This window comes from Malus domestica, chromosome 15 (genome assembly GCF_042453785.1).
Source record: "Malus domestica chromosome 15, GDT2T_hap1".
Taxonomy (NCBI): Eukaryota; Viridiplantae; Streptophyta; class Magnoliopsida; order Rosales; family Rosaceae; genus Malus; species Malus domestica.
In genome coordinates, this window is record NC_091675.1 from 48,039,780 (window position 1) to 48,061,581 (window position 21,802).

The 21,802-nt window shown below is 37.3% G+C and overlaps 1 protein-coding gene across 3 annotated transcripts; it reads left to right on the forward strand.

Annotated features, from left to right (window-relative positions):
- The first annotated feature begins 484 nt into the window (after positions 1–484).
- LOC103401985 (ubiquitin carboxyl-terminal hydrolase 16) lies at positions 485–7,245 on the forward strand. Of its 3 annotated transcripts, XM_070813343.1 has the most exons (12): positions 520–1,142; positions 1,993–2,540; positions 2,625–3,475; positions 3,566–3,657; positions 4,067–4,152; positions 4,263–4,425; positions 4,538–4,658; positions 4,771–4,928; positions 5,532–5,616; positions 5,705–5,917; positions 6,312–6,373; positions 6,480–7,245. In XM_070813343.1, the coding sequence occupies exons 1-12, from the start codon at positions 853–855 to the stop codon at positions 6,907–6,909; spliced, it is 3,099 nt and encodes a 1,032-aa protein (XP_070669444.1). In that variant the 5' UTR covers positions 520–852; the 3' UTR covers positions 6,910–7,245. The 3 variants fall into 3 exon arrangements, with proteins under 3 accessions (XP_008338940.2, XP_017178717.2, XP_070669444.1); XM_008340718.4 differs by having other exon boundaries at positions 485–1,142; positions 1,993–3,475; XM_017323228.3 differs by having other exon boundaries at positions 485–1,142; positions 1,993–3,475; positions 3,569–3,657; positions 6,480–7,184.
- Positions 7,246–21,802: the final 14,557 nt, after the last annotated feature.

The window sequence follows — 21,802 nt, forward strand, 5'->3', positions numbered from 1 at the left end:
CTTTTTTTTCAGTTTACCAAACACCTAAAACCCTCACAGCTTTTTTTCATGAGTGTTTTTTTTTTAAGCACCTCACTCCCAAACTAGGTGTTAGTGGATTCCCATTCACTATGTACAGCAAACACCCAAAATGGTGAGTGAACCATCGTTCTCCACCACCAACCAATCACCACCGTTGGATGTCCTCCTCAACCCTTTTGCCCCACGCTCACGCGTACCTTTTGACTCACCACGAGCGACACCGTGCAACCGTCCAATTCCGTATTAGTTAAATCGAACCAAACCGGCACAAGAACCGGCCGGCCGGTCGAACCGAATATTTGAAAGCGAAGAATTCACGCTTCTCGATGCCCTGGTGCGAAATTCCTTGCCCCCGACCGACAATTTTCCGAAATCAATATTCTCTCAACGTCCAAAACAAAAAATAAATTAAATAAAAATCGATATTAATAACTTAATATTCATTGAAATTGGAATTTAATATAATTTTATTTTCCCCGAATATTTCTCACAAGCCCAAAAATAGTAAAATCCGAATAGATTTTTCCCAGTTTATTGTCCGAATAAAAAAACAAGCGTCGCTAAAAATCTGAAAAATCCACACTCTCTCCAAGCAACCAACCACATTCTTCTTTCCCACCTGAATTCTCATTTCCTGGCACTTTTCCTTTCGTCTCTTCGATTTCCACCACCATCATCGCCGTACGTTGCGACCATCGCCCAATTCGGACGGCTGTGCTCGTCCGTCTCTTCAATCACCACCAAACCGCCGCCGCGGGCGTCGCCGTTGGTAATTACTACGTCTATGTTTTTGGGTCTGTTTGGATGCGTGAATTATTGGGTGGAGGATAAATGCATGTGGCTGGGGATTTAGGGTTTCGGAGCCTCGTGCTGGTGGTTTCTTTTCTGGCGTCGGTGATCGGATTCTTCGTGGTTCGGAGAAAATGGCGCCTCGCTAACGCCAGGAGGGAGGAGATCAGGAGACTTTTGGTCTTGGCCAAGGAGGAAGATGCTAGAGCTGAGTTCGAGGTCACGGCTGGGTACGGCGCTGTTCCGGTAGCTGAGATTAAAGGTTCGTATTGCGTTGTTTGTTACTGCCCCACCACCACGCGCTGCGCCCGCTGCAAAGCGGTTCGTTACTGGTAAGTTTTCTGATAAATTAATTAATTTTTCATTTTTCTTCTAATTTTTGTGATTTGGGTGCCAATTTGTTATTCTTTATTTACATTGCATGTTGAGCATATGATGTATTTTTTGAAATTTCTGTGTGCATCCCAGTTGTTTATTTATTTATTTTCCCTTTTGCTGAACATTAATTCAGGGGATGGCTTTTTTTTTTTGGTGGTTAATCTGATTTTACTTCTGAATCTGTTGAAGAAGCGAAAACTCGAAAAACCGGTTTTTGACTCAGATAGGAAGAAGGAATTTGATGATTTTTATGTTGTTTTTGATTTACTGAACCTCCCATGAGTATTTATAAGTGTTCCTAAACTGTCTGTTATGGAAACGAAAGGTGAAGGGAAGGGGATTTTAGTTACTAAGATGTTGCGACAATTGCGAAGTAACAATGATTAACAACCATTTGTAGATTGTTTTTTTGTTTGTTTTAGTTTTAGTATGCTTATTCTCTGATTCAAGAAGTCCACATGGCATAGCCGAGCTTGTGCTGCTTGTCAAAAAAAGGAAAAATGGTAAAAGATAATTTGATGAAATTTCAAACAGCCAAACAAAGTAACAGAGAGAAGGTTGTCTTGGAACTTAGTGACATCTTATGATCATGGAATTCCCATAGAGAATTTAAGGCTTCAATAAACAATTATACCTTTGATAATGATGAAATAAAAATCCTTGTAGGCTGTAGCCAACCCCTATAAACTTTGACTAAAAAGTAAAAAACTTTGTGGAATTATAGTTTTGTTCATTTAAACGCGGGCATCTGTAATTGGTATGGTATTATATTTCATGGACATGACATCCAATTAAATGTTTCAGTTCTGCAAAGTGTCAAATTGTTCATTGGCGACAAGGTCACAAGGAAGAGTGCCGTCCTCCTAGCATAATTCACCAGAATGTTGTAGTGGCAAGTGATTTTGAACTAAAGGTAACCAAAGAAGACCTTGAAATTAATACCAACAAGTTTGAAAGCAGGGAGTCTGTTGAAAAATCTTCTGAGGAACCTGCATTGCCTAAACCTGGTTGCCCTCCCGATGTTGAATGTATAAGGGATGATGATAGTGAAGATGAATTTCTTGCCGAGAGGAAAGGAACAAATTCTACATCTGACTCACCAGCTACCTCTTTTTCTGGATTTTCTACTTCTGCCAGCGGTACTGAATCTTCGGACGATGTTTCTGTCAGTGGGAGTGTTAGTTCATTTGAACCTGACAGATCAGATGGGCAACCATCTGCTGATGATGCCTTTGAGATCCAGCAGACCCCTTTTTTTATGAAAGCCCAGCAGACTCCCCTTAATGGTAACAACATCGATCAATCTAAGCCATCATCTCCAAAGTTTGCTAGCTTGGTTGATTCTGTTGGTGGTTTTGCTAAGTTGAATAAGTTGAATCAGGTTAAACTTAGTGTTAAGGATGAAGAAAATGAGCGGGGATCAAATTCTTCTTCAGGTTTGAACAACAGTGGCATGAGTGAGGGTCCAGTTGCTGAGTCTTGTACGCCATCCTCTGATTTCTGGGGGAACACTCTTGATCCCGTAGGGTCCAGGAGTGATGCCCAAGTGTCCAATTCCAGTGTAGCTAGTAATAGAAAGATATCTGATTCTGGATCTTCCTTACATCTTTCATTCAACTTGTCTGGAAGTACTTCACCTCCCCTTCATAGGCTAGGCTCCAGGTCAAGTGGCACTAGGTTAGGTGATGATCTTCTGGATTCTTCGAAGCTCAGTAAGTCCACTTGTGGAGCAGATTTATCAGAGAAGATTAGTGGAGATGCTGTGAAGGTCAAGAATTCTCCATCCCAGAAAAGTAAATGGTCGAAAAATGGGGATAATGATTCTAGCAGCAATTCACATGCCTTCAAGTTCAGAGAAATTAAGTCTTCCTCCTCGCCTTCTGTTCATAAATCTGTTGGCACTGAAAGAATTTCAAAATGCACACATGCTTTGAAACCTAGTAGAGTGCTATCCACAAGTTCAGAAAGGTCAGATCATGCTGTTAAGAACTGCAACAGAACTTCAGATGTTTTGAAGTCTAGGGAAGCTGGAACTCCATCACCCAGTGTTTCTGATTCTCGCCATGCATCTGCTGTTGGAGGCTCACTTCCATGTGTAAAATCTGGAAAAGTTGACATTGTTGAGGCTAGTAATGCTGTCTCATCTCAAGCTACAAATCTTTCAAATGACAGGAATGGCTTGAAAACCTCTGTATTTAAGGTTTTCGATCAGTTTAGAGGATCCAAAATACCAAAGCACTATCCTGTCGGAGTTGGGAGTGAGGTTGCAGGAAAATACAGCGAGAAGGTTTGACCTTCTATTCTTTTTTAGTGCATATTCCTTAACATTTTAACCGGCTAGCAATAATTGTGAATTGATTATGTGTCTTTGTTTCAGCAGGAACTCTTTCGGTATGAATTATTTGTCAAGCTTTACAATTGGAACAAGGTGGAATTGCGCCCTTCTGGCCTTATAAATTGCGGTAACAGGTAACATCATATGGTACCTGTTCATGTGGTCATGTTTGGAAAAAAAAAAAAGTGCATGGAACCAAGTAGTGAAGTGAATCGGATTAGATCTTCATAAAGTCTTGTAGCTGTAACCAAGGTGAACGTGCATGTTGCTACTTGTTTTATATAGTCAGTATTACCCAGTTCCATATGTATGGTGTACTACCATCTTTCAGTCTTCTAAACCAGAAATGGGAAATTTTCCCGATGTTGGGACATGATTATTACACTGTTTAACTATATTTGCTACAATTATTATGTGCATAAAACTTTATTATATGTTTTTGCTGGTTTCATTTTCAAACAGATTTGATAGATCAAACTTTTGAGTTTTGATCAGAAGTGTGGTTATTCTGTTTTTCATGTATTCTTTATTTTTATTCTGCAGCTGCTATGCCAATGCAGTGCTACAGTGCTTGTCATTTACTCCACCTCTGACTGCTTATTTGCTTCAAGGATTCCATTCTAAGGCTTGTAAGCTTTCGAACATGTTCTCCTCCTTGGATTCCTAGCAAGTACTTGTTTAGTACAGTCAGTAGATCCTGTATTCTGCACAGTTTATTGATGAGATTTTAATTTGTCAGGTGTAAAGAAGGAATGGTGTTTCATGTGTGAGTTTGAAAGTCTAGTTTCGAAGGCAAAGGAAGGGAGCTCTCCTCTGTCTCCTATGGGAATACTTTCCCAGTTGAGAAAAATTGGAAGTCAACTTGGTAATGGGAGAGAAGAAGATGCCCATGAATTTCTAAGGTGTGCTAAACTTGTACATCTCTGGAGCCTACATATTGTTCTATGCATTAGTAACACTTACTGTTTCATCTTCTTGAAAACCTTTTATTGACTTGATAAGTTAAATTGACAGGTATGCTATTGACATGATGCAATCAGTTTGCCTTACGGAAGCTGGGGTTAATTCGTCGCGCTTCTTGAAAGAAGAAACAACTTTAATAGGCCTTACATTTGGAGGCTACCTTCGATCAAAGGTATGTATTACTGTTATTATAAGTTTTATACAACCAAGGTTGTGTTGTCTCGTCTGAGCTTACATAATAATTTTCCTTATAGAATGTATAAATTTGATTTTATATGGTGCAGATAAAATGCACAAAGTGCCAAGGTAAGTCTGAGCGGCAGGAAAGAATGATGGATCTTACTGTTGAGATTGAGGGTGATATAGGAACCCTGGAAGAGGCTCTTCGTCGATTTACTGGTACTGAGACCTTGGATGGGGAGAACAAATACCAATGTGTCAGGTTAGTTGTCCTTTTTTTTTTTCCTTTTCTTCTAGAAATATGTTTGAACATCTATTAATTCTTGTTAGACCATACAGTATGTTTCCTTAATCAACCTTTATTTGGCAATGAATTATAACTTGGTGAACCATTTTGGCAATGCAATGAATACTATATTAAGTCCACATTCTGATTAGATATTATGGGCTATAAGAATTCAAACTCTCTGTGCTATTTACAAAAATTGAACCCTGCTACTCTCTCTTTTTTTTTTTTTTTTTTTTTTCTCTCTCTCTCTTTGGCATGATTATTTGCTAAGGTTTGGTTTATAGTGAAATGTACAGGAAAAAACGGAGTTCTTATTACAATTTTAGCTCCGCAACGCACCAAAGTTAATTTTTTGTCTGATTGTTATCAAATAATATTGGATGTAGGTTTTGCTGGAGTTGGTATCGTATTTCCCCTCTTTTCCCCTTTTGTAATCTGCCTATGGATGATTACTCATTGATCTCCCGTCAGAGTTTGAACAACTATAATAACTACATTGAAGTTTTTCTAATTTTATGGAATTGTTGGCTAAGATGCACTAACTTTGTTGGTGTTTTTCAATATCATGTCAATCAGATGCAAATCTTATGAGAAGGCCAAAAAGAAGTTGACGATACTGGAAGCTCCAAATATCCTTACAATTGCACTAAAGCGTTTTCAGGTAATTGAGTTATTCAAGGACGTGTTTTCAGTCTCTGCTTTTTGTAAATTCTTTTCCTTTTATCTGATGTGTGTTCTCCTGTAAACAGTCTGGAAAATTTGGGAAGATCAATAAGCCTATCCGGTTTCCTGAGATCCTGGACTTGGCACCTTTTATGAGTAGTACAAGTGATAAATCGCCTATATACAGACTTTACGGGGTGGTTGTTCACTTAGATATCATGAATTCCGCATTTTCTGGTCACTACGTGTGCTATGTCAGGAATTCCCAGAACAAGTGGTTCATGGTTGATGACAGCACGGTATGTTTAATACAAAGTTATGTCTTTAATATGGGTTGCAACTTTACTCTTCCTTTTTTGTTACTTAGTTTTTCCTTTTACCTAAATAGTATCTACTACAAGTCAAGGGGTTACCTGAAAGAAATTACAATACAAAGAACAAGGTTTTCCCTTTAAACATCATTTAGTCTACATGTAAAACAAGAAACCAAAGCCCACAAGGATGACCAAGATCGAACTGGCCCACAAATGGTCCACACCTCCTCCCTTACACCTACGATTATTACTTTCCACGCGCTATACATGTGTCAATCTCCTATGCCTTGCTTATTTGTTTTCATGCATAACCAGAATGTTGTTGTAATTGCATATTTGAGCGCTTTTAACTTATAATGTGTTGGCTTTGGTTGGGCAGGTAACACCTGTGGAACTTGAAAAGGTCTTGATGAAAGGCGCTTACATGCTTCTTTATTCAAGGTGATGGATCTCTTCTGTTTTGTTTGCTCCTCTCCCTCCTCTGTCTCTCTCTTATCTAGTCTCTTTAATCATTGTTTTTTGGGCTTTTGACTGAACTACCTTGCAGATGCTTGCCAAGGGCCCCGCGATTGATAAGGAACAGGATAATCTCTCCTGATCCCAAACATCGAGCCATTCCTTCCTGGATCGGTGGAAAGACTACCAATTTGAAACCAAAATCTGTCTCCACACATTCTGCTGTTCCCCCTTCCGTACCCAGTGCATATTCACCAGAGGAGCTGCAAAGGATTATGGAACAGGACTCATCAAGTGACAATTCTTCCCTTATCAGCAACAACTCCGACGAAGGTTCTTACAGTACTGATAGTACTTGTTGCTCTACCAGCACCGATGACTTGTCCGATTACATATTTGGTCATTCAGTGCATGGTTGGAGTAGCTCGTTTAGAAAATTTTCAGATTCTGACACTTCTTCGTCTTCCTCACCCTCAAGTACTAAGCATTCGCCCCTCTCTGATTCGTGCCGGTATGCTTAAGTTTCCCCTGAAACTGTTGGGAGTAGCAGGCCAGTAGATTCAGATGGCGCGGTGACGGTTTCTTTTTTGCACTCTTGACACCACTAGACAATGTAAAAAAGCAAGTAGTAGTAGAAATAGGAAAACTGACTCGGAGAGATTAGGACCCGACTCTTTAGGGGATGTAAAATTTAGAAAATCAAGTAGAGAGAGAACGGCAAACATTTGTTTAACATATATATATTTACGTTCGAAAGTGGTAAATAAAAGAGATGGAGAGGGGATGTATGCAATGTTCTGATTTATCTTGTTTTATTTAAAAAAAAAAAAAATGGGCCGTGGCCTTTTTGCCAGTTAGCCTGCTTAAGTCTTTATATGTAGATGTGGTGGGTGAGTCAGTAAATTTTAGCCGTCGATGCATATGAGTTTCACAATGTTTCCTTGTGCGTAAGCGATTACATGTAGCATTTCTCTAATGTTTGTCTATGTGCTCGCCCTCTGCCTTGCAAATTCAAGAACTTCGTTCATATCGTAATTGTTGCAGTTAGTTTATTCTACGAATGTGAGAAATAGGAATTCTACAAGATCTAGAAAGATCATTTTTCTTAATATGATTTGTATTACTTGAAAAGCAAGTAAAGTTCATATGGATTAGTATAAATAAAAAGGCACAAGGCTAAGGGAAAAACACAGTCAACGCCAAGAGGAAAACACAATCAAGTTAGGCAGTTGAGCCCCTCGTTCTCTCTCTCCTTTCTATTTTCTCTCTAAATATTATTTACTATAACAGTAATTTTTTATTTTATAGGATCAGATTTTTGAGCAAGTAAACAAAAATCGTACGTTCATTGAGCGTTTGAGTAAAACCCTTTCTCTCTTCAAATGCAAATAGGGCACTGGATGAAAACAGATTTTTTGCATGTCACTAATACTACGGTCCATAAGTATATTATTTGTAATTTGTAAATAGAAAATATCAAGTTCGGCTTTCATGTATAGAGAGTTTGATACCTAAATGTTACTAACCCATCATGTACCACGACACAAGATAACAATATAACATACGTAATGTGTTATATAGTATGTGAATGTTCCCAAACAAACATTTAGAATGCAAATGTTATCCCGAAAAAAGATGTATCTGCAACTGAGTCAAGAGTGAAGGCCAACTAAAAACAGAAAAGAAAGTGGAGGTTGCCGGGGTTTTAATTAAAGTGAGGGGTTGAGTCGTATAAAATTTGCTGATCAGAAAGTCAACGATCGACTCGCGGCATGTTATTGTTGGCGGGGAATTTGAACGTTGAAGGACGACGGACGGAGTCCAATCAATCCAAATAAACGGCCCACACGCGACAAAACTTGCCCATACGTGCATTCATCCCTCCCTGTGATCCACTTCATCTTCGTCCTCTTCAAGTTTCAACTTCAAGGGTCACACCAAATGCAGTCACCATCACCGTACACGTGTACTTTTGTCAATGATGCCTGCCCTTGACCCTCATGCCAGGTTGCACCGAACCCATCCCCTTGTTTGGCCTACACCGAACCACTTGGATTTGATGGTGTTTGGTTGGGGATATATATGGGGGGCAATGAATGTAGATGAGAGTGGAATCAATCAATTCTTTTGTCCAAGTTGATGAACAAGCTTACGAAATTGAACATGAATAGGTGTGTTTTGATCTTGTTTAGCTTATGAAATATTTCATCAGACATTTTACACTTACATTACTACGTTTAACTATTTGTGTGACGAACTAAAGTTGGTCACTCAAAGTGTATTTTCGTCACACAAACATTTGCGTGACGGAAACTTCGCCGCGAAGAATCCGTTGCTCAAAGATCGTGAAGAAAGACTTTGCATGATGAAAAATAGCATTGGTCGCAAGAACACGATGCAACGGTTTAGCCTTCGTCGCACAAATTTTTTAGGAATGAATGTGTTTGTTGCACAAAATACCAGGATACAAATGTGGGACGACTAATATTTGTCTCTCGAAACTTTGCGCAATTGCGCGACAATAATTTATTCTTGCACGAAGAAACCTTGTTAGTCACAAGAATTTTGCGAGACGAAGGTATTCGTTGCGCAAAAAGATAATTTTTTTTTAAAATTTAATTTTTTGTTATGTTTTTTTAATTTTGTAATAAAATAATAAAATTAAATTGCAATTAAAAATGTAATGAAGAGAAAAATAATTTATTTAAATAAATATAAAATGTATGTACAAGGAAAATGTTTAAAAGTAAGGGAGTAAAAAACTAAGAAAATAATGCGGCGTAATCAACGAGGTCAACATTCGAAGGTGGCTGGAAATCTTGGGGCACGAAGGTCTCGGGGTTGGGGACGGGCTAAGAGGTTGAAGGGGCAGAGTTCTGGGCATGCTTGGGTTGGAGGGGCTCGGATGTCGATGGGGGACGAATGTCGGACTGACTGAGGGCCTGTACAATCAGTGAGATCTGGCTCTTATACGAGGCGAGCTCAGTTCTAAGGTCGCCACCTCTGCTGTCAAAGTTGTCACCTCACTCTTTGACTGTGATGATGAATAGGCTCTAGGTTCCCACAACCGGGCATTCCCCATCCCTCATACAATACTTCTTTGGCCTCCGCCCTAGAGTGTGATCCAAGGTCTTTGTAAAGATCTGATACCCCACATCCTCTGGGGGATCCATAGACTCGAATGGAGTCTCAGGAGGAAGTTGGGAGGCGGACTCCTGAAGAACCAAATGCCTCTTCGCCATCATCGTCGCATGTGTAATATAACATGAAATATCAATAATAACATTCAAATAATAACCATGATACTTGAATGCATAAGATAGTAATTACAATTGAGGAATACTTACATGAAGGGACTCAGCCAACTCATCCCCGGGTCAAACATAAACGTCTCTAAAGACAGATCTCCGGAAATTTTGAACCCCTTGAATAGAACAAGAGAAGAAAAATGTTAGTACGAAAAAGAAAAAAAATATTACTGACATATTAAAAATTGAATATGTAAAACTTTATTATTACATGCCCCTGCACCTTCATCATATATGAGAAGGGTCTCGAATCGAAATGGTGGAGAAGAGTCTTCTTCTCCCGATTGCTCTTGTTAACCTTCGCCTTCTTCTATTATACAAAAAATAAATGTATTAGTTCTAGTTTAAATGAAATATAAAAAAATCAATAAACATTAGTAAGAAACGTATAATACTTTTAAACCTAATATAAAAAACATACCACATAGCTGAGCTCCTGAAAATGACTGCAGAGCCACACCCAATTATCTTCTTGGTCCTCAAACTCCTTCGGGCAATCCTCCTCAAGAACGATTTGAGGAGCATCAAATGTCTCAAAATATTGGTGCATGTCGCTCTTCAACTACTTGTACCATTAAGTGAAGAGCCTGTTGATGTACGTTAACATATCGTCATTGATGTCGTCGAAATTGTAGTTTGTATGCAATGTAACAAATTAATTACATGCATTAAGTAATATAAATATACAAAATTTAAAGGAAAAACAATTAAAAGGTAGGATACTTACCGACAATTGTGCGCACACCTTCATCCTCACCTCGTCTGGCATCGCCTTCAAGACTTCCATTGCATAGGGCAATAAGTCCGAACGATGCGACCATTATCGTGGGCCAATTCGCTATATTGCTCCGTTGTTGGTGTAGCCCGATGCCGGTCGTCGTATCCGATCGTGATACATCCATTGGTCACTCAGGTGACCTTCGCCGTCTTCAATGGCAACAAGGTCCCTGAGTATTTTTCTTTGCTAAAACAAAAACAGTCAAATAAACACAACAAATTAAACCAAAATTTCGGCAGAACCTCCCCTAAAGTTATAAAAATTCCTTAACCCTGGACTTTGTAATGAATAATATATGATATCCAACAACAATCACAACAGTTGAATGCTTCAGTAGTGCATGCCAAGTGAAATATTACATAGTGTATATCTCGTTTGTAACCTATCCAGAATTAAAAGCCAACTAAAATTTTTAATCGCATGAGGAACATTTAACTTCCACATTCTATTTAGCAACTCATTTTTTAAGTTATTTGTTGTTACATTATTTTGAATTCAAGTCACAAGTTTGACAATATAGGCAAATTTAATTAGCAATATAAATATTGACAAAATTTAGCATAAGAGATTTATTCGAACAGTTATTGGAAATAAAATGACAAACTTTCAAGTTCTAATGCTTAATTGATCTTCCTGTATGAGATGGAACATTTTGTATGGAGAAAGCACCAAGGCACTATAGAAAAAAAAAATCAGTTAATAGCGTTTATCACATGTTTACCTTGTTGGGACCTCGAGGCATCAGTAGTGGATGCCGATGTCGTGTCGGGCGTGCGGGGGCGGCGGTGACCACGACTGGCGCTAATAGGTATCGTAACTAAAGGGGCTGATGATGCCGGCACTTGGGAAACCTGGGGAGCAATTGCATCAGCCACATCAATCAGATTAATCGGTATGGGCTCCATTTCTGCTAGAGCAGTGGCGGTTGAAGTAGGAGGCGGGGGAATCGAACGGGGTGCAGTCGTAATCACCTTACGACTTCTAATAAGCTACGACATCTGGACAATTAGAAAACAAAAAATCAATGCCTATTCATTGAAGTCAACGTGCCAAATCCAGTGCTTATTCTCTATATTACATTTATATATAAATTGCAAACCATAGTTGGTAGCACAAACATATTTCTCATCTTACTTGACCCTGACAAAGCACAAACTCCTTAACTCATAACAAAACACAGGTGTAAAACATGAGCACTGACAATCGTTTTCCAAGTATTTGAAATTCAAGAAAAATAAAACAAAGCACATTTAGAATCAAAACAGTACTCAAATTTGATAGCAGATCATCACCCTAGAGTTGAATTGTGAAGAAATTCTAGTACAACAGACATATTATAAGGTAAATAAAAAATTGGCATCCATTGTTTCCTAGTTGTAGATGTTGAAGGATATAATTGATGGAACAAGGTACAATAATTGGTGAGTCTTTTCTGAAGGAAAAAAAAAATTATACAGAGCAGAATCAGTACACCAAATACCAGCAAGCAAAGCAAAATAATACCATGTGCCAACATAGAAACTACAACAAAACAAGGACATAATATGGAAAATTTCCAGGCATATCCGAATAAAAGGATGCAGCTTCAAAACCCACCCAGAAAAGACGACATAAATCTTTTATCCCCAATTTGACCAAATGAAAACCTAACACAGGGATCCCCAATAAAAATTCAACAAACCAACTTTATGAAGATAAAAACTTTCAAGAATCCCAATTAGCAGAAAACCATAACTTTAAAAACCCATCGATCAAAGCATAATTATACGTGAACCCCAAAAAAAGATTGAAAATTTGCAATGGACCTGGCACTTGGAGCTGAATTCAAATAGTTTATACATTTCCCCTCCTTTCCCCTCCTTTCCCATCCTTTTTCTTTTATCTCTAATCGCACACAAACATGTAACCAGTTCACTCCTTTTGGTTTATTTCTAAGTATAAAGCAGATTTTTTGAACTTGTTTCCTACAAAGAACACTTGCAAGTTGCAACACGTATGAATAGGAAAAGGAATCATCACTGCATACATATGCCATTACTACAAAAAAAAATTTTGGTTTATATGACATGTGAATAATTTTTGTTCTTTTAGACATGATATTGTTTGCATATCCTTCTGATTAAAAAAAAAAAATAGCATGTCATGCCAATAACTTGGCATCAAAGTGAAGCACACAAAATATCAATTAACTCAGGCAAAGTTATAACACGTGGTGTTATCAAAGTCCATAAAATATCAATTATGTTGTTAACTCAGGCAAAGTTGAACCACTGATCCATGTTTTGAGCATTGGAAATCATGAACCCTAAAACTAGGGGTGGGCGCGGTTCGGTTTGGTGCGATTTTGAGGGAAACCAAAACCAAAACCACAAGTTTTTGCGGTTTGGTTCGGTGCAGTTTTGAGGCTAAAACCGAAATGAAACCAAACCATTTGGTTCGGTTCGGTTTGGTTTTAAACGGTTTTGGTTTGGTTTCATTGTTTGAAAAAACAATTATGGTTATCTAGTAGTATCTCATTTCATTTTCCTTTGATATATACTTCTATTACTGCATTGTTCAAACATGCATACAATATTAAAATTCAATCAAGCATGGCTTCAATACAACATTCATCCAATTCAATAAAACAGTTTTGGTGTTTCAACTTTCTTGAATCAGAGACAAGTAACCATTGTCTTTGATCGGTATTCACTCAAAGACTCGCAGGCAGTCTCAGTCATCTCTCTTTCCCTCACTTCACTTGGATCTTTTCTTTCCCTTTCGCTTTTGTCTTTCTCTGTCTTTGTTCTGCACTGCAAATTCCCTTTTTCTTCCATTTCCCATTTACAATTGGGAATGGGAATGGCATCGGAATTGCTTCCTTGATTGATTGTTTCATCCTTCACTTTGAGACTTCATATTTTCCTTATATTTATCCAATTTTAAAGAGACAAGAAATTGGTCACTTGAGAGTGAGAGTGGGAGTGAAACAAACAGAAGTGGTGTTGGTGGGCGGTGGGTGGTTCTTGGTGGCAGTCAGCGGCGTCTGTTGCTCCTGATTTGCTAGCATAAGGAATGCTGGAGTAGCGTAAGAGTAATGAGCATGTAGTTGAAAGAGCTCAACACACACTACTTTAATGGGGTCCGAGCAGCATAGATTCCCTCAGCAGGAGCTCAACACATACTATATGTATGGACTCATTGAAATAACCAATTAGAATTTAAAATTTAATAAAGGTATGCGGTTTCGGTTTTGGTTCAGTTTCAGAAGGCCGGAACCGCAACCAAACCGTTTTTACTTCATTTGGTTCGGTTTCAAGCTGAAACCGTTTTGAAACCGCAAAATCAAACCGTTCGGTGAGGTTCAATTTGGTTCGTGTTTCGGTTTCGGTTTCGGTTTTCGGGTTCAAGTGCCCACCCCTACCTAAAACACTCTTGGGTGTTTTAATAATTATAAACATGACAAGTTCCAGAATCCCAACCATTTTGATATACTATTATGCCACAAATATAGGTTTTGGGATTGGAACTATTTTTCTTATAAAGCTTGAGATCATAAAAATCAGTCAAATAAGGCTTTGTGTTCTCCACTTCTAATATTATTTCATAAAAATTTGAAATGTTCTAATATCGTGTCAGATTCACACCTAAGTGACTTACAATTAAATACCACGATAATGTAAACAAGTTTGATACTTTGACATAAAGTACTATAAACAAATATTGGCAACCACAAAATTATGAAACCACAAAATTATGATAGTATTGTGTTGTCATTTAATATTCCTAGTAACTTGATTTCTCTTAAGTGGTGTTTTAATTAGGAATTGTGTTGTCATTTAGTAATAGTCGTTTACTGTGCTATATTGGGCTAGCAACTTGTGTTTGTAGTTCTTACAGTTGTTGGCTAGGCTCTCTAAATACTCGAACTATCTAATCTGAAAGGAATACCAAAAGTCGGAATGACAAGGAAACTAGTGAAGCATTCACAAAAGAAACAATCTTTCGGACTAGTTAGTTCGAGTATTTAGAGAGCCTAGCTAGCAACCATAAGAACTACAAACACAAGTTGCTAGCCCAATATATCATAGTAAACGACTATTACTAAATGACAACACAATTCCTAATTAAAACACCATCTAAGAGAAATCAAGTTAATAGGAATATTTGAAGCAAATTTCCTATTCTTCCTACTAGGATGAAAACTGAACCTAAAAATAGCCTCTATTACTCGAAGGCATAGAGGGAGATTAACAAAAAAAGGAAACGGAGGAGCTCTGATATAACAAATCATGGATATTATAAACGAATCTCGTTCATTGATGAAGGAGACCTACTACACCTATTGTAGATGTCTTAAATGATTACTTTCGGGGTCGTCTATACGTTACTAAATCCATATTGTATTGTTTCTTCCTTAATTGCAAACTTGAGAAAAGATTTCACTACCTCAAAGCTATTCAGCACATCTTAGCATTTTCCTTTTCCCCGGAAATTAAAAAATTTAACATTTGCACGATAACACAAGCTCTAACACTAACCGAACGAAAGAGAACAAGAAAAACTGACAAATGTGGATGCAAATGTTGCATTATTGCAATATGCATTTCACGCAATATAAGAAACCAACAGAGATTTACAAAAATATACAAAAATGCAGCAACTTGAACTTGGATCTCAATGACCTGAGTCACAACACCGTAAATTTATCAAATCTTTCGCCAAAAGACCCAAAATTGTAAACACCCAAATGCCGAATTGTATACGGATCTGTCTAAACACGCACCAAAAAACTGTCATGGCATACATACATTCAATTATACATAGAGGTTTAATCATATATAAACATACATACATATATACACATATATAGAGATAGAGAGTTAAAGGTGCTAACCTTTTGAGAGGGGTAACACCAAGGAGGTAGAAGCAGCGAGCATCAAAAGTAATTATTCTGTGAATCTTTCTAATATCTATGTTATTGTTTGGAATTTTGAATTTAGGGTTTCTTAAAGTTAGGTTTTATAACTCGAATTGAGGATTTTTTTTTCTTTTCTAAATTGGAGTTTTAAACTTCACTTTGTGTTTGCATGTGCGTTATAGATGTGAATTTTAGAACCCATTCTTCCTAATCAGATTAGAACCCTAAAGCAGATTAGAACTATAATTCAAAACAATTATCAAATCAAAGCAATTATTCAAAGCACTAGATTTCGAGCAACCATAAATCAATTAATTATAAAAATCACAGGACATTAGAACCCTAATTCCTAATTTTACTAGAGTTAAGTAAATTGAAATTTACCTCAGAGGGAGAGCATTGTTGTAGGAGGAAGAGATAAGGTTGTCGGAGGAGGAAGAGAGAGGGCTGTCGGAGGAGGAAGAGAGAGTGAGAGGGAGAGCTAAGGGAGATGGTTGTCGGAGGGAGAGTTTACAGAGATGAGAGTTGAGGGGAAAGTGTTTACGATTTTACTTTAATCCTGAGGTTATTGCGTGACGAACAGAAGATATTCGTCGAGCAAAAATTTCAAATTTTCAAAAAATTATTTTCTTGCGCGCCCAAAAAGTCAAATTTTCAGCTCATTGCGTGACGAAGAGTAATTAATTGTTGTGCAAATGCGAGACGAAATTATTTGCCATGCAATGAGCTGAAAATTTAATTTACCCGGGTATTTTTTTTTAAATTTATATTTATTCAAATAAAAAATAATTTATTTATAACATAAGATAATTAAATTACAAAAAAATTCATTTAATATGTTTTACATAACAAGTCACAAATAAATTGCATTATTCGTCATCCGAACACTAAATAACTTTCGCCATCATCGTTGTCATCACTTTTGGTCTCCTAATCCTCCTCCTCGATAGGTAGGTCATCGTCGTCGTTTGGGCCCATTGCACCATCGTATCATGGAATATTATCGAGGTCAATTCTAATTAACTGAATCGGTATTTCGATTGAAGCCACTTCTTGTATCTGAAACGGTTCTTGGATAAGATTTGTATCTCGAAGTGTTTCCGCATCATTTTCCATCGAAGATTCTAAACGTTGGTTAGCGATGTTGTCGACGTCATCATTAGTAGGGTCTTGATCTGGTATAGCATACACATTCCTCTGATCCATCTTTTGAACAACTTTTCAACCTCTCCCGGTTTTAGGGTTATCTAGATACACAATCTGTTTTGCCATGTTTGCCAAAATGTATGGGTCGTCATTGTACCAAGTTCTATTAGTGTTCACATATAGTAAGCCATGGTCAATTTTAACACTTCCCTGCCTATTTGAGTTTGTATCAAACCATCGACACTTAAAATGATCACTTGGTATCGGTCGTTGTAAAGCAATTGCATGATAGTTGTTAGTTTGCCATAGAAATCAATGTTTGTACTTTCGCCTCCACCTGGGACATGGACACCGTTGTTTTGCGTACACAACTTGTCATCTAGTGCAGTCCCAAAAAACTTGACGTCGTTAACATGGTAACCTGAGAACAATTCAGTGAGAATCGGGGCCGAACGCCAAGTTATATAACTTTTCACTGTAAGTGGGAGAATTTGATGCTTTCAATTTATTCACCTAATATTATACAAAAACATAAACCTGTTAGTTTGAGAAAATTAAATACTACAATATATATCACAAATACAAAACATGTATAACTTACATATTCGAGAAACCACTGTGGAAATAATTCTTGGTGTTTCTTGGCATACATATGTGATGGATGTTCTCGCTTCATCATCTCTTTATGCTCATTTAGGTATGCCATTATCTAGTCACAATTTTGCAGTACGAACCAATGAGCTACCTCCATGTCATTTTTGGAAAATGACTTGCCTCGTACAAGACCTCCAGAGGGTCGTGCGCATTGGGCAAAAACAGAAAGTTTCTCCTTTCTCACACCTCCATCATTATTGCGCTGAGGACGATTGAAATTCGTCTTCACATCTTTTAAATACATTCCACAAAAAGTAAGCGATTCATATTGAACCCAAGCCTTTATAATTGATATTCGGGCTTCGCCCTGTTGCGTACACTTTTTTTTCAACTTCCCGAGAAGCCTGCCAAAATAAAACGATATGATACATCCAACGATAGTTGACAAGACAGCAAGCAATACCTCTTCGGGTAACTAAACCATCACTTGGATCATACTTGTGAAGAAAGCTGGAGGGAATATCATCTCAAACTTGCATAGGACTTGGACAATGTCATGGTGCAACTGATTAATGCCTGTCTTTCGCAACTTTCTTGTCGTTGGTTGGGAAAAAAATCTAGACAACAACATGATTGCCTTTACAACATCTTCCAGCAATAGGTGTCGAATACCCACATGAAGTAAGCGTCACATAAACACATGACAGTCATGGCTCTTTAGTCCAGCAAATCTACCCTCGTCAACATTCACGCAACGCGTGATATTAGAAGCATACCCATTGGGAAACTTTACAGATGATACAAACTTTAAAAACTCTTTTTTGTCATTCTTTCATGGAAAAAAACGCAAGATCCCTTATGGCTTTATCATTGTCCCTATTCATCCATAAACCCCTTTGTCTTGCCCTTGATATCTAGAATGGTGCCCACCAATGTGTCAAATACATTTTTCTCAACATGCATAACGTTGAGGTTGTGTCTCAATTTTAGTTTCGACCAATACAGGAGCTAAAAAAACTTAGGCTTATGCTTTTAGTTCATATGTGTAGAAGGTCTGGTCCTACTCACTAGTTTCCTAAACAGAGCAAAATCCAAATGGTTAAACTGTTCCAAAATCTGATCACTGGACCATTCTCTAGGTCTGAGGCGATACTCTGTTTTCCCGTCGAACTCTTTATCTTCTCTTTCCTGATTGGTGTTTGTCGATGCAAATGGAAAAGCATAATTTATAATATCCATGACTTGTTCATTAGGATCCACAATAGGTTCAGCATTGTCCACTCTTGTGGTGTTTGAAGACGAAACATTGTCTAATTGTTCCCTATGATGGTTCCAAGTATTATAGGTCTTAACCATTCTATTCCTTACTAAATGAAATCGAACATTTTCAAAAGTCTCCCTTAACGTGTTGTTACACCTCCTACAAGGACACTGGATTCTAGTTGCACCCGAGTTGTGTGTACATGCAAAGTCAATAAAATCCTCGATTTCATCCAAGTATTCGTCTGCGCATCTATTCGAGTTTTGTATCCATGTCTTGTTCATAATTCTTGCAACCACAATAACAGTACAACAATCACAACAACTTCATACAAATGATAGTGTCACCTTATGCCTCTGGTAAGGGTCCTATCCTATTCGGGAATGCATAGTTATGCCACGTAATTTATGGCTACATCAGATTAGATTTCGATGTGGATGAATTTTGGCAGCATCTCAGTACAATTCTTCAGATGTACAACATAGATATGAAATACCTATTAGCCACCAGAAGAACATACAGAGATGACACCGAAACCTAATCCTTCAACCATAAACCATGCACCATAACTGTACATTCCCAAATTGTCCAAATAATGGGACAATTCAAGAATCAATTGGACCACAATCATACTTTCACATCCATGCGCGAAATCTAACTAATTCTCGAACGGGAAACTAAATTTTACTATATAAAAAAAAACAAGTACGAAGTTAATTACAATTAACTCCGTACATCAGAACACATATATGTACGTCACGTACAAATTTAACAACATAATATAAAGGGTTTTTATCACAAATAGTCCCTGAAATTGACACACCTAATCAAGATGATCCCTGAAATTGAAAATCAATCAATGTAGTCCCTAAATATTACTGTTGAAAATCAATGTGGCCATTCCGTTAAATTTCCATCAAAACTTCTACTAATGGCTGATATGGCACATGTGGGACCCAATACAATTAAATATTCCCAGCTACTCTAGCTTGTTCTCGCCGAACCACGTCCACCATTGCGAGGTCTGATTCCTCCTGTGAGCACCCAGCCCAAACACCAAGCCACCATCTTCCCCACCATGTTTTGCAGAAACACACAATCTTTGAGAGACCAAGAGGAGGGAAAGAGAGAGATGTTGAAATCATGGGTTGGTTTCTTACATGTTTTGGTTCTTCCAAAGACAAAAAAACGCATGAATAATCAGAGAGAGTAATCAGGAGAGCAGGGTGGTATGTGGAAGGGATTACCAGATTGGGTTGGAGGGGGAAGGTTCGATCTCCTCTGTTCTTTTTTTTCATTTTCAAATTTATTTAAAAGATGGTGGTTGCTTGGATTTGCAGGGAGGAATGAATGGTGCATGGATTTGGATTTATGGGGACAGAGGAAAGGTCCATGGAAGGAGGAAGGGTGCAGTGGAGTAAGGTGCTCACTTAATCTCGGGCGACCCTAACAACACCACAACTGAGCTCAACATTATGGACATGGTAGCAGCTGCGCTGCAAGCGGAGGGAGCAATTAGACCTTGCAATGGTGGACATGATTCGACGAGAACCAGCTGGAGTAGCTAGTAATATTTAATTATATTGGGTCCCACATGTGCCATGTCAGCCATTAACAGAAGTTTTGACGGAAATTTAACAAAAAGACCACATTGATTTTCAATAGTAAGATTCAAGGACCACATTGATTTTCAATAGTAAGATTCAGGGACTACATTGATTGATTTTCAATTTCAGGGATCACCTTGATTGGATGTGTTAATTTCAAGGACTATTTGTGATAAAAACCCTAATATAAATATAATTTCACAACACATTATAAACATAACAACATAAGTTCAACAAAATTTAATTAATTTAATTTTTTTAAAAATAAAACGAAGAAGATACCTTCTCAATTGTTCTTTACCAATCGCTAATCACACACAATATCCCTATAAACAACGAAATTCATGGCGTTAGTATGAATTTACATTAATACTTTTACCCTAACAAAAAAAATGCTTACCAGACATACCGAGACAGCTTGATCAACCTAAAGAAGAAGATGGAGGGAGTATTATATGATGAAATTGAGAGAAAATGAAAATGACAGATGTCAGATTGAAGAAAAACGAAGGGAATGAGTGCAGAGGCTAAATCTGCAATTTTACTGCAGTTTGCCTCTACACTTCTGAATCCAGATTATAAGGTTAACTTTTGGACGATTGATTTTGCACGACGAACACCGTCTTTGTCGTGCAAATACCCTTTGAGCGACAAACAATGTATAGTCGTGCAAGGTTACAATTTTTTTCATTTACTTTATAATTTATTATTTTAAACAAATTGCATGCATACTTTTAATTATTTTTTTATGTTTTTCCATTTTATTTTTATGTAATGTACATTTTTATTTTAATATAAATAAAAAAATCAAACCTAATTAAAAATTAAATTAATTAACAAAACTAATTTATTATCCCAAATACAAATACAAATTAATGTAAATATTAATACTCATCCACATAACATAAATTTATTAATTAAAATAAATATAAAGTCCACAAAATCTTATTTCAAAAAAAAAAAAATTACAATTCAACTTTAATCCTCACCCGCCCGCAACACATCAAACTTCCATTGCCGGAAACTTTGCTTGAAAAGCCCATCCACATACTTCCACTTCCGCTGCTTCTCATCGGTTTTATCAACATCCCAATGAACCTACATTAATGCCAATAATAATAAATTAGTAATTTAAAAAAGTATTACGTTTTAACAAAAATAATTATTCATTAGTTACCACAAACTTACCGATAACTTCCCCAGCATGGACTTCTTCAACTCCTCAAGGACCTTTTTCCAAGACTCAAACTCAGCAGAACATTTCCTTCGCACCAAACTCCCAATGTCATACCTAAATTCAGCATACGCATCAGCCATACTTTTGTCTTCAAAGTACGGCACTTGCTTCCATCCTCTCTGATCGCACTACAAGTTTCTCTTTGCCAGAACATTCTCTAGAATTGGCCATTCTTTTGAAACAATTTTTTTTTTTGAAAACTAGGGTTCTGAAACTATGTTTATATAGCACTAGGATTCCTTTGCGCGACAAACCCATTCGTCACGCAAAACGTGTCAATGCGTAATAAATGAGAAGGTTTGAACGCAATCTGACTGTACTTTGAGCGACTACAGCTGTTGTTTGTCGCGCAAAGTTTTCTTGAGCGACAAAAATAGCGTCATGCAATATATGTATCGACGAACGGAATGATTGTAGTTATAAAGTTTACGTAAACATAGATATCTATATTTACGTAAACTTTATAATTACAAACAAATATTCAGTTAAATATTTTTTTCTAAAAATAATTAATACCTTAAATATTTATTCTAAAAATAATTAATACCTTAATCCATTCATTTATTTTAAAAAGCAAAAATGA